Below are 13,617 nucleotides of genomic sequence, written 5' to 3' on the forward strand. Positions count from 1 at the left end.
CACAGAAGTATTGAAACTATAGATAATGATAACGATGAAGTATACAGAAGGTACTACGGCGATTATGATAACAATAATAGTAACAATAATATTGGTAGTAGCTGTACAGAGTAGTAAGAGAATTAAAATAAATTATGACTAAACAGTTGTCACAGTCAACAGTAGTCAGGTCATGAACTTCCCAGGAATGTCTCTACAGAAGACATAGGGCTGTTTGATATTGTAATGGGGAACTGTGCTGAAGGGTGTCCACTAAAATCCAGCTCCAAGTTGTTTGGAGTGCACCAGAGCACCAACAGTTCAACCCCCTGCCAATGAGCATAGCCATCGCCATCACAGTTGTGTCCAATGATCGTAGTGTCATTTGAAAATGTCAGGAGTTTGACATCTGGGTCCTTGGAGATACGGTCCCAGGTGTACAGGGAGAAGAGCAGTGGGGAAAGGATACATCCCTGGGGAGTGCCATTGCTGACTATGTTCCAAAAGTGACTTCACCCATTCTCACCTGCTGTTCCCTGTCTGTCAGGAAGCTGTTGATCCACTGACAGATGGCAAGGGAAACTTCAGCTCTGTTTTTGCTTCTGATTCTTTGGTCCCTAACAACTATCTGGTTCTTTTAGCTGTCCACACAGTAGTCATTGACTGTGTCTGTTGCTTGGTGGAGAGCAAGTAGTGTACAGCGGGTTTTTATTGCTGAAAACCTGCTGTGATGGCAAGGCTATGAAAATGGTGAGAGTGAACAAAACAGTAAAGTTCTTGATGGGACACTTACCGTGAAGCTTCATAAAGCTGAAGGGGGGTTGCAGATTCCAGTAATAACTTAACTTGTTTCCACATTCTCATTGATACTTTGTTATGATACACATTATCGACCACAACATTTAAATACTGTTTCCACCTCTGCTGTTAAAATTGAGTCTTCATTATTTCTTACATTTTCAGCCAACAGAGAGGTGAGTTTTGAGCATTGTGACACCATTGTTATGTTATCATTCAGTTTGTCTTTTGTTAGCTGCTACAGTCCAGTTCAAAGCGTTGTACAGTACAGAGTCAAGGTCTTCCTCACACTTTGTTATCTTCCATATGTCTTCAAAGTGGAATGTCAATAGGGGTCAAGGGCCTAAAGCTCCCAATATAAAGAGAATAAAGGATCTATACGTGTTGATGGTTCCTTAATTCTTAGAAATGTGAACAAAGGTCAATAGCTTGAAACATGGGAAGTCTCTGTCTGAGTAAAGGGTACATGATCATTTATAGATGAGCTTTAACTATACCACACAGTGAGCAGTCACTCAGAGAATGATCATTCAAGAGCCGTAAGCCTGTCACACTGAAGAAAATAGAAAACAGCAATGAGGTATGATCTCTTAGTACTGCATAGCACAAAAGTAGACTATATAGATAAAGGTATTGGGACACCTGACCATTACACCAACAGAGACTTTATTAACATTGCATTCCAAATACATAGACATTAATATGGATTTGGTCCCCCACTTTGAAGCTATAACAGTTTCCACTCTTTTGCTGTGTTTCTGTGGGAATTTTTGCTCATTCATGCAGTAGAGCATTTGTGAGGTAAGACACTGATGTTGGACCAAAATGCCTGGCTCACAATCTCTGTTCCAGTTCATCTGAAAAGCGTTGGATGGGGTTGAGGTCAGGACTCTGTGTGGGCCAGTCAAGTTCCTCACACCAAACTCATTCAACCATGTCTTTTTGGACCTTGCTTTGCGCACTGGAGCATAGTCATGCTGGAATAGAAAAGGACCTTTTCCAAACTGTTGCTGGAAGGTTGGAAGCATAGCATTGTCCAAAATGTCTTGGTATGCTGAAGAGTTAAGATTTCCCTTCATTGGAGGTAAGGGTCCAAGCCCAACCCCTGAAAAACAGCCCCATACCACACCCGAATTCAATAATAATGAGGTCCCAATACTTTTCTCCTTATAGTGTATTTAAGACAACAATCCAGAAATTGCTCCTGGACATTAATTTATATGGTATGCACAGATGTTAACAAGTTTGTTAAGGTATAAGGAGTTCAAGACGTGATTTTGCTGTACAGTAAATCAAAGAATAGATGACTAGTTTAATCATCAATAATTTATTTTATTGCATTTGATTTAATGTGTATGTGTTTTTTCAGATAATAATAATAATAGCCACACCTTTTCCTTATTCAGAGCTATGGACAACTTGGTCACTGTCCATGAAAAATTCAACTTTAGACGCAGCTAAATGGGAATAAACCTTTTCTGTGAATGTGTACTGTGTTCTGTTTGTGTTATCTGGAGACCGAGTTACAGGCAATGGTCTTTTGGCATAGAAATAAACCCTATCTCTGTTTTGCCACTGAAAAATAAGCAGTGAGATTGACTTAAATATGGGGAAATAAGAGGAGACCAAAATATGTTCTGTGTGCTTTGTTTCCAGCAGATAGACAGAGAGCTTTGAAGTGTGGATTGGCACAGCAGGGTGCTAGCTTCTGTAAAGACAAGATGCTAAACGCTAAGTATGAGAAGGACATGAGGTAGTCTATTACCAATAGAGAAGCAAAGAGAGAGAGAAAAGGCAAATCCAATGATAATATACATCTGTTCTAGCGAATTTATGAGCTTTGAAATTTTTTCATGTGGGATAAGTGGATCCTTTTTCTTACAGTATCTCAGAACTTCAAAGCAGATTTGCTTTGGATAATGCAAATGATCAGAATACAGCAGTTCCTGCCTACTCAAGAGCATGAAAAGAAAGATGGGAAAGGGAGAATTAAAGCTAATTGGCATGGCTGTCTTTTATGTGTGGGAAGAAGGGCAAAAATAAAACACTTCAATTATTGTCAAGTTCATTCAATTAGGAAGCAAGCTGACAAAGCACTGAAGTTACGTGCACCCAACCCAGTAACCACGTGCATTAAATGTCACTTTTCCCTCTCGCCATTTCTTTCTTAAATGTGATGAATTTATAATTAACAGGATTAAATCAACCCGATAATCACAAAGCTGGCACCAGAGAGATACTGCTTTGTTCAGCTCTGATGTTGTAGTGGCCGGGGCCTAGGGACAGCTGTTGTTACCATTAATACCGTGTGTTCTAAATATGCCCCAAACATATTCACTTAAAAAGAAATCACTCTATAAACAACACAATGGAGCAATGCAGTGTATGCACTACAAGTAACAAGCACTGAATTGAGCTTTTGCCGCCTATTTTGATGATGATCCATCAAATTAAATACAAGCTGCTGAGCCACAGAAGAGCCATTTGTGTCCTGGAGAGAGTTCGGATCTTCTGTTATTTTCACCAACCGCTTGTATCAGAAAAGCACAGCAAAAACCCATTTGTTGTCTGCAGGAATAAAAGGATAAAATAAAAAATAGTTCAGCACTGAGAATAAAAAGACAGATAATTACTTTAAGATAGACCGGACAAGTTTTATGTGTTTATACCTATTTGTACATGTCAGGGTGTAATTTAAGGGCAATTTAAATCCTAAAGCCCCCCAAAATTTGTCCATACTTTTTAACAACTTGTTCATGCTTTCTCCCTTTTCATTAAATAATATGTTTGGTGCAGTGACGTGCGGTGAGGTTCATGGCTGGGGAGGCACTGACTTCATCACAATCAGATTTACGAACATGTAAACCCTACAGAGTAGCTTATTCACCATTTGATTGGCAACTGCAGTGTCCAGTTGTTTTAGGGAATTGCTAAGCCTTTTAAAACAAACAAACAAACAAACTAGGGACTAGGGAAACTGAGAAACTGTTCGCTCTTTTATGAGATTTGTTTACAGAAAAATAAAGACTAACACTAACTTTATCCTCCAAGTACCCAAGAGCCCGAATAAGAAGATACAAATTATATCAATAACATAATGTTCTTGGTGACGTGATATATGTAATGTAATGTAATGGTTTTCATTTTCATCCATTGATGCACACATTAATATGATAGCCTGTATAAAGGTGGGTGTTGCCCCATTTTCTTATAAACAGTCACAGTCAACAGTAAGGAGTGTCTGTGTTTGCCTAGCCATTTACTTGATGGCTGAAACTCAATGACAGTACTCTTCAGCCTAATAAGATATGACAGCCACTGCAGGAAATATAATGCTGACAACGCAAAACCCAACATGGCAGTTTAAAAGGTAGTAGAAGACTCTCTTTACACTAGTTCTTCATTCACTATATTTTTCAAAGCGCACGGTTCAACTTTTGCAAATCACAAAAGTGCTGTCTGGACTTCTGGAGACTGACTCCAGACTTCTAGAGATACCAAATGAATAAAACAAGGCTCCAGAAAGTTGCATTGGTTTTTAGCAGATCATTGGAGCTCTTTCTTTTTGCAACATCAAAGGGAGCCGCAGCTCTTTGATGTGGCAGCATGCTGTTTAAGGTACAGAGTGAATGGAGAGATGTCAAGCTGCAAGGTGCCTCTGTAGTTTACGTTGAGTGCTGCAGAGAGCTGCAGATGAAAGGAGCAAACAGAGTTTGATAATGAATGTCCAACAAGTAGGACCCATCTCAGACAGCGCACGCTCAGCAGGGTGCCTGCACTATCCTTGAGCACAGCACCCCAAACTTTGGGCAGACGCTGGAGACCAGACTCCTTCAGCTTGGCTCCTTAAAAACGGGGGGGTCTCAGATGTGAGCTTTAATCTTCCTGTCAATTAAATCCTGATTGACACACACACCCATTCACACATGGTCATGTACACGTGCTCCTCTGGAAGAGATGCCATCCACTTCCTCTGTTGAATACCCCTCTTTCTGGCCTGAGGAGGCCTTTTCTATTAATAGATTAAACCCTCCAATGTAGGAGTCATTTTAGGACATTTTAGGTAATGAGGTAGTTGCATTTGTTGCATTTGCTAGGATTTGCCTTGGAATCCCAACTGTTGTTGGCTTTGCGTTACCTATCTGTAAATGTTGATTAATTAAAACATTATAAGTTGTAGCTACTCACCGAAAAATGAATATGTATCGTAGAATCATTCAAAATGTGTGAAATCTAACAAGACTGTGCCTTTGTAGCTAGTAGTTCCTAACAGTAAATCCGGTTTCAGTCCCCAGCTCAAGTCACTGACGCTCACCTCTGATATCCAGTTTCTCAGAATCCTACCTGTGTTTTATTCTGAGGATATGAAAAGGGATCCCAATCCATCCATCCATCCATCCATCTTCTATACCGCTCTATCTGTCAGGATAGTGTGAGGGAACTGGAGCTTAACCCAGGCGACAACAAGCGAGAGGCAGGGTACACCTCTGGTCGCCAGTCAACCGCAGGGCTGAGAAGTGATCTCTGAAAGCAAAATTAAGTGAAACAAAATATTGGTTTAAATAATGATTATAAAATTTCCATTTATCCTTCACTTACTGTATGTGCAACTTTCTTTTATTGCTAAATAATACAATAATTGTTCCTCCACCTCACAGAAGATCCCTTTCCAACTCGATTTCACACAATAGTGGACAAATTCTACAGTCCTTAAATCCAATTTTAGTATAAAAAGTATTAGTTTTGTTTTGTTTTGTGTTCGCTGATTAATTGAATCTTTGTTCTTGTTATCTGGTGTAACTAGACTAATGTTGTATAGTTTTGCATTCTTTCAAGTTCACTGTATCAAAAAATGAATAATTATTTCTGAACATGAAGATAATTGGTTACATATGACAACATGCATGTAGATTTACTTCAGAATTTAGAGTGGATGAGATGTGCTGATTTGCATCTGGGAGTTCTGTGTCTCTGGCAAACCAATCAGCACATGCACAGTACATCAGTGCACCTGGCCCAACACTGAGCTCACCACATGTGCTTTTGATATCTGCACAGAAAGAATGCACAGCTATGAAATGACTGGAGCCAAAGTATTCCATCTCTGCTAGGAGACGGGTGGATCCACCCCTGAACCGCTCTGTTATTCATTGACATACAGTTTAAAACTTGACTTGGGTGGACGAGGTTATTTAGTGCTGGGCAGCAGTTTTATTGGAGTACACAGTGCTGAACTGACTCCATATGGAACAAGACTTAACTTTCATACCCAGTAAACTGCGAGATGAGGAATAGATCCTCCAGACCAAGTTTAAGTCAACCTGTCTGTCTGTATGTCTATGGCAGAAAAATGAATGCTGTCTTACCATAATGTTCTGTAAAGTGATTTAAACCAATGTATAGACACCCAGAATAATTCTTTCTATATATATATATATACAAATCTATGTAGAGAACAGACAAAAATCAACAGTGGAGGCCTGATGACTATTAATTGAAAGTCTTCAGTCAGGGCATTGGGTCAGCCTTTGACCCAATGCTATTACAAAATAAAACCTCATTTTGCTCCAAAACAATGGCACCTGAATGTGATGCATAGTAGCCTGATCTTCATCAACCCATCTTCAAACTGATTTCTCAATTCCTAGATAGCTGACTATTTGAAAATATGAGGTTTTCAGCAAGATGTCAGACTATCCAAACATTCATGAAGAGGATTTTGTCCAAAGCTTGCTTGTTAGTCATCCAAAGTTAATGACTTATGGCCTTTGGCTGCATTTGTAGAGAAAAATTGTGTTTCTTGGCTAATCTAGGCTTGACAGATCCAGAGATCTCTTCATTAATAACGAAGAGTGTTATATAGTGCAAATGGGCGGACTGCAGCCACATATTTTCCTGACTTTGGCATAAGGCATTAAGAATTCTCTTGCAGCAGAGGACAGAAATACTCAAACATGTCTTTTGGGATTATACCTGTATTTTTTTCTATTGACAATGTCATACCTTCTTTCTTATCCATCCAAACTTGTTTGGACCCCCTACTGTGATTTGGATGACAGAACTCCATGTTAGAGCTCCATGTAGGATGCCTGACAGAGAGAGAGAGAGAGAGATAGTACTCTGCATTACACTCCCCTTGGTGAAGTTGACTGTTTCTTAGACAGGAAGAAAAAAGAAAAAGAAAAAAGAAACTCACTTCAGAAAGTTTTATTCCAGTCTGTCTTTGATTACTCCTGCCTTTGTGTGTTTGAGGATTTTCAACCACAGGGCACAGTGAAGAAACACAGAAAAGTAATCATAGTACTCAGGAGGGAGCTATAATAACAATAATGATAATAATAATGATAAATTATCTGACTGTCCAAATGGCCATTTTTTTTCTTTTGTTTTTTTTTTTAAAAAATCTTGTCATCAAAGAATGTGAAAGGAGCAAAAACACTATTGGCAATCACATTGTGAGCTGTTTCTAGGGATGTGTTTTATATGAACTTTTTGAAGTTTACATCAGTTACACAGTATGCTGGCTAGGCTGCAAGTTCTCAGTAGCATCAATATTATTACTTTTGCAACACTGTAGAATTATTAACATACTAAAATTATGACATTGTATGTTTATTTCCAATTAGCTGTACATTGTGCACAAAGACGGGGCTTGGGTGCCCATAAGATGAAGAGATGATGTCAGTCTCTATGATCTAAAAAGGAAGAAAGAAATGAGACTATAAAGATGAATAAAGAAATATGTCAAAAGCAAAGAAAATAAAAGTCCCAGCCTCTTCAACAAGCCCTGTTGGTTTATTAATGCAACAGGTCCATCATGTGGTTGAATAACAAAATTGCAGCCAGTAAAGAATCAACAACTTGGACCTCAGTTTTACTTTTCAGTTCTTAAGGTGGCGTCTTTTGTGAAGACTGTTTGTCAAATGAACTGTTTATCAGTACTAGAATTTTGCCTTTGAAAAATTATAATTTCTCTCAGTGCAGTACCGTGACCCTGAAAACCTCTCGTAAGGGGATTTGGAAGTGTCATCGCTTGACGATGAACAATGGGTATTAATGTGTGGTGGACCATGAACTCCTCTGAATAGCTATCAACCAACTTTGAAACATCACTTTTGTTCTGTTTTGAAAAAATTCGGGTAAGTGAATTTACTGTTATATCATTATGTGCACACACATATTACAGTGTGTTATAGTTTGGTAAAGTTTCATTTTGTTCCATTTGCTGGAAGGCAAGGCTGTGTTTCCCTTTTTATAGAAGGGACTTGGTAGCAGAGCATGTTTCGCTTTCGGCTGTGGAATGAGGAAGAGGCAAGTCCAAAATAGTGCAGCGTCTCTACCCAAATGACAGATGGTGGGAAGAAAGCTCTCTGTTGGGGATACTTTCATGTGAGTGATAACCTTCAGTACCGTTACAGTACCACATTTCTTTGCAGTTAAAGTTCCTTAGGTTGATTTAACGTGTTTGTACATGTGTTAAATGAGGGTGGATGTAACATTTGAATCAGAAACAAAAAAGCCATGGTGTTAGTGAGGACAATGATCCCATGGTATTTAATGACAATTATGATTAATTTGTGGTGACTAGCAGTGCCATGATGATATATGGGTGTTTGCTGTGCCAGGTTATGATGCTGGAAGCAGCATAAGAACACGCTGAATGACCCTGAATATACGCACTCACATGCAAAAAGCATGTTTGCTCAGGAGCTTCTGCTGAAACGACGGGCAGAGATCTTGCATGCGCTCTGCAGCAGTGGGTCAGCTGAACATCTGGAACAGGTTCTGGACATACTGCTGGGCCAGGGGGAGCTCATGTGGGAGGACTACCAGAACATACAAGTACCGGGTAGGGCGCTGTACAGCAATGCCAGACAGTTGCTCGACCTGGTTTACACAAAGGGTGTTGATGCTTGTGAAAGCTTCCTTGCTGCTCTCAAACAAGTCCTACCTGAAGAGCAGACAGCTGGTCTCTTATTTTCAGAATGCTATTTAAAACTAGAAGAAAAAGATAAATATCAAAACACATCTGCTCAGACTCTTCTGACTCAAAGACCCAGCCTGGTCAGCAAGCTACAAGACTGTATTGATGACGCTCTAGAAGCTCTTGTGATATCAGGGCACTTCACCTCAGCAGACTGCAATGAGGTGCGCCTACCTATACACACCCCCTCTCAGCAGGTACTGTAAATCACTCACATTTTATGCACATTATAAAACTTATGGCTTTACAACTTCCCGTTATTGTTCTTTAACTATTCAATTGTCTGAATGAAACTGACAGTTGGGTTTCGCATTTCTCTAATATTGCTCAATATTGCTTAATTTCGTCTGAAATAAATTTATCCTGTTAGTAGGATTTTTTTTTATCCTTTTTCCACGTTCATATCAAGTTTTTGGCACTCAGCTAAGCTGCTGAGTGCCACCTTCATACTTATGGACATGAAAACTGTATCATCATCTCATCCAACTTTTGGCATGAAAGCCAATACTGAGATTTCTAAAAATGTTGTACTGTAACAATTGATCTGTTGCCATTCACATGCTAATCAGGCAAGGCGTTTGCTCGACCATGTTGGATCAAAAGGGGAATCAGCAGCAAAGGCTGTGCTGCAGTACATTCAGCAAAAACAGGAACCTGGATCCCCAGTGGACCAGGACAAACTGACTCTTTCCAAAGGTGTGTCATTATTATGCGACAAAAACTATTTGAGAATGTAATTATATAGACAACTTTAATAGGAAATAGGAGGTGTACATCCTCATGTAAACCTCTACGAACAGTTTGAAGTATCCAAAATTTTACTCAGTTCCTTGGTGGACCTCCAAAATAGACCTTGGTTGAAAAATGACATTCATTCGCAAATGTGAAAAGCTTAGTTATCTGCATGCCTCATTGCAAATATATAGTGTGTATCATTTTACAGTGCTGTGTATTTGTTGTGGTAATGTCATATGTGTATTTTCTGTCACAGAATTCATAAAATATCAGAAGAAGCTCAGCAGTTCTGTATGTGCCCAGTCCTGCTTTCTCAGTACTTATGGAGGGACCAGCCACATGTCTTTGGATGACATCTACACTGAAGGCGAACTGGAGCTACCTCATGATTGTACTATTGCCCATGGACCTTTAGGCCTGGAGGACATAGTTGGTATGGCTGGTACAGTGAATGAGGAGGCTGACACTGTGCTAGTGTCTGGGGAGGCGGGCAGTGGGAAGAGCACCTTACTCCAGAGGCTGCACTTACTTTGGGCCACGGGGGCAGTGTTTCAGGATTTTCTCCTTCTGTTTCCATTCAGCTGTCGCATTTTGAACTCAGAGCACAGGGAGCTGTCTGTCCAGGATTTACTGTTTCAGCACTGCTGCTGGCCAGACAGGGAGCAGGAGGAGATATTCCAGTTCATCCTGGACCACCCACATCTCATCCTCTTTACTTTTGATGGCCTGGATGAGCTCAAACAGAGCTTTTCAGATGAGCACAGGCTCTGCTGCCCCACCCAGCGTGCACCTGTTGACATATTATTGTTCAACTTAATCCAGGGTTCACTAATGAAGGGAGTGCGGAAAGTAATAACTAGTCGCCCAGAGGTGGTGAGCCCTGTATTAAAGAAATACCTTCGCAAAGAGGTCCTCCTGAAAGGCTTTTCCCCAAGTGGGATTGACTGTTTTGTCAGGAAGCATCATAGTGACCCTGCTGTGGCTACTAAGGTTTTGGAGTCCCTACAGACAAACACTGCTTTACTTGGACTTTGTCATAGTCCAGTCCTCTGCTGGATTGTTTCACACTGCCATAAGGAGCTGCTAGACTGTGGAGAGGGCAGCCCACGAACAATCACAGATGTGTACCTGATGATCTTACAACACTTTTGCCAGCACCAAAGTTCCCTGAAGAGCAACATGAGGTCAAGTTGGCTTCAGGAGCACCTAAAAACAATCTTGTGTCTTGGGCAGCTTGCTTTTGAGGGGATGGGAACCACTTGTTACATATTCTCCAGTACAGACCTGGAGACATGTGGTGTAACCGAAAAGGATATCAGCATGGGCTTTCTCATTCAAAGCAAAGACATGTCCTCCACACACAGTAAACACTATGAGTTCCTTCATCTGACTATGCAGTGTTTTTTTGCTGCTCTATACATTGTTTTGTCAAATGACACTGATCGTTCAACTATCCCTAAGCTCTTTGAGCTGAGAGACATGAAGGAGACAGGTCTGAGCATCCCGTGCTTTGAGGCCTGCTTGCCTGCCACTCACCAACAAGAAAGGGGTGTTACAGCAGCTGAAACACCAAATCTACAAATCACAGCCACCTTTGTGTCAGGACTACTGTCAAAGCACCACCAAAGCCTATGGCTCAACTGCTGCCCCACTCCTATGATGGATAAGAAGGTCAAACAAGTGGTGAAATGTCTCTCCAAAGGCATGCAGAAACACTTCAGATCTATCCCTCAACCTGTAGAAGGGGAGAAGAAGAGCATGCATGCAATGCCAGGCTTCGTCTGGCTTATCAAATGCATCTATGAGATGCAAGAGAACAGGATTGCTAAAGATGCCATGAGTAAGGTGGAGGTGGACCACCTGAAACTAACCTACTGTGACATTGGTCCTGTAGAGTGCACTGCACTTGCTTATGTGCTCCAGCATTTAAGAAATCCTGTAGGCCTCCAGCTGGACAACAACTCTGTAGGTGATGTTGGAGTGGAGCAGCTTCTTCCCTGCATGCACATCTGTAATTCCCTATAGTAAGTATGAAAAGGCTACATTCTTCCTCCCATCCATTCATTATAGTGATCTAAGCTCCCCCAGTAGCATTTACTACAGACCAGAAAAATACATGTTGTGCGTATATTTTCCCTTCATCAGCCTCAGGAATAATAACATTACGGATGAGGGGATCCGCAAACTAATTGCCAAAGTTATACAGTGTGAAAACTTTCAGAAAATTGCGTAAGTATTGTCAAGATGATCATTAACACTATCATGAAATTAAAAATAACATCTGATTAATTACCTTTTATAATCATTTTGCCTCTCTCTAGGCTCTTCAACAACAAGTTAACAGATGCTTGCACACAGCACTTTTCTCATCTTCTGAAGACCAAGCAGGATTTCCTCTCTCTAAGGTTAAGGTTAACTGCTAACCCTAATCCTGTGTGTGCTGTGTAAGATCAATTGCAAATTAACTTCTCTATTTTCTTTCAGACTGGGCAACAATAATATAACTGCGGAAGGAGCAAAACAGCTGGCTGAGGGACTGAAATTCAACCATTCTCTGCAGTATTTAGGGTAAAAGTATTCCTGCAAAATTCCATGTACCTTATTGTTGATGCATTTCCATTAACTGCTCTCTCTTTGATTTGCAAGGCTTTGGGGCAATGCGATAGGTGATGAAGGAGCAGAGGCTCTTGCCAGTGCCCTAGAGAGCAGCAAATCCCTGGTTTGGCTTAGGTAATATTCGCTTGACTCATATTTACTTAAGACATTATGGAAAACGTATTACAAATACCAGTTTCTGCTTATGTGTGAGGTTACATAATGACCACTCTTATATGTGCAATGTTTTATTTAATGGCAGCATGGTAGGCAATGGTGTAGGGAACGCTGGCGCATGTGCCCTCGCCAACATTATCAAAAACAGTACGTCACTGGAAGACCTTTGGTAAGTGTTGGAAACAATTTACTTTTATTTTAACAAAGCAAATGACTGAAATGGCTGAACTGACATTTAAGTACTCACTGTGCAGTTGTGCTTAAAGGACTCCACCCTCTCTCTTATTTCCTGTAAAAGGTTGACAGAGAACTACATAACCAGAACTGGGGTGGAACATCTGATTCAAGCCCTAGAACATAACACTCATGTGAAATCAATATGGTACATGATTAACACTGAGATATACACTCACATATACAAAATTTATCACTGTCTCTTATGTGGGTAGTAAGCATACATGTGATTAGCTATTGTCTGCATCCTGGATTTGGGGCAATGCATGGTGGTTATGTTGGTTTCAGTACCAGGAAAATGTGTGGTTGATGACATGCATCCTATTTTGATAAAACAAGAATGTTATTTTTGCCTTAAACTTCTTTTCTATTTCCAAACTGGCTGTGCAGGTTGAGAAATAATCACCTCAGTTTGGAGGAAGTAGAGGAGATGACACAACGTGAATCAAGACTGATCTTCTGATTTGCATTACATTGGTTGAGGACTGTTTATTGCTTCAAGAACTGTTTGTATTTATTACAGAAAATATTTAATATTAACATGTGAAATGTAAAATGTGTTTGTTTTCTGTTTAGAGGGTCAAAAGAATAAACTAAGAATCTACTACACAAGTAGCCTTCACAAACTATATCTACCTTTGGGGTTCTTATGTAGGTGAAGGTGGTGATAGCATCACATAACGTTGTCTCCGTAGTAAGTGGTGGAAATTAACTAAACAAATTTACTCAAGTTTCTTTAGTACCATTTTGAGGCAGCCTAGTAACTGACAGTTATGGGTTGTAGAGTAACACTCTCATTCAAAACAATATGACACATTGGTATACATTAAACCTCAACAGTGTATAATGCAGCTGCAACATTAAAATGCTTTGTGTGTGAATAAATCATTAATAATAACCCTGCAATATATACAGAACATTATATAATGTATCATATGTAACACTTTGAAAGGGGCTAATTCTGCATAATGAGCACTTTGATTCTAAATAAATGCTGTTGATAATAATCTAATTTTAGTTAATGTAGTTTTAGTGTAATACAATTTTGAGTGCTTATCTGTTATAGAGTATTTTTTATAATATAGTAATACTTAATTACATTTATTTAACGAAAT

At 39.9% G+C, this 13,617-nt stretch overlaps 1 protein-coding gene and 1 long non-coding RNA gene across 6 annotated transcripts; one reads left to right on the plus strand and one right to left on the minus strand.

Annotated features, from left to right (window-relative positions):
* Nucleotides 1–3,471: 3,471 nt before the first annotated feature.
* On the minus strand, nucleotides 3,472–7,085 carry LOC124057756. The gene is made up of 3 exons (XR_006843184.1): nucleotides 6,974–7,085; nucleotides 6,781–6,866; nucleotides 3,472–5,301 (listed from the first exon to the last, which is right to left on the minus strand). It is a non-coding gene; the product is annotated as an uncharacterized LOC124057756 (long non-coding RNA).
* A 590-nt stretch (nucleotides 7,086–7,675) lies between these two features.
* Nucleotides 7,676–13,114, plus strand: nod2 (nucleotide-binding oligomerization domain containing 2). Of its 5 annotated transcripts, XM_046414906.1 has the most exons (12): nucleotides 7,681–7,916; nucleotides 8,010–8,166; nucleotides 8,403–8,958; nucleotides 9,331–9,457; nucleotides 9,753–11,520; nucleotides 11,642–11,725; nucleotides 11,818–11,901; nucleotides 11,981–12,064; nucleotides 12,143–12,226; nucleotides 12,354–12,437; nucleotides 12,567–12,650; nucleotides 12,893–13,114. In XM_046414906.1, the coding sequence occupies exons 3-12, from the start codon at nucleotides 8,473–8,475 to the stop codon at nucleotides 12,963–12,965; spliced, it is 2,958 nt and encodes a 985-aa protein (XP_046270862.1). In that variant the 5' UTR covers nucleotides 7,681–7,916; nucleotides 8,010–8,166; nucleotides 8,403–8,472; the 3' UTR covers nucleotides 12,966–13,114. The 5 variants fall into 5 exon arrangements, with proteins under 5 accessions (XP_046271036.1, XP_046270944.1, XP_046270862.1 ...); XM_046414737.1 differs by having other exon boundaries at nucleotides 8,036–8,958; XM_046414988.1 differs by lacking the exon at nucleotides 12,567–12,650 and having other exon boundaries at nucleotides 7,678–7,916; nucleotides 8,010–8,958.
* The last annotated feature ends 503 nt before the right edge of the window (nucleotides 13,115–13,617 follow it).

Source organism: Scatophagus argus, chromosome 1 (assembly GCF_020382885.2).
Source record: "Scatophagus argus isolate fScaArg1 chromosome 1, fScaArg1.pri, whole genome shotgun sequence".
NCBI classification, from domain to species: Eukaryota; Metazoa; Chordata; class Actinopteri; family Scatophagidae; genus Scatophagus; species Scatophagus argus.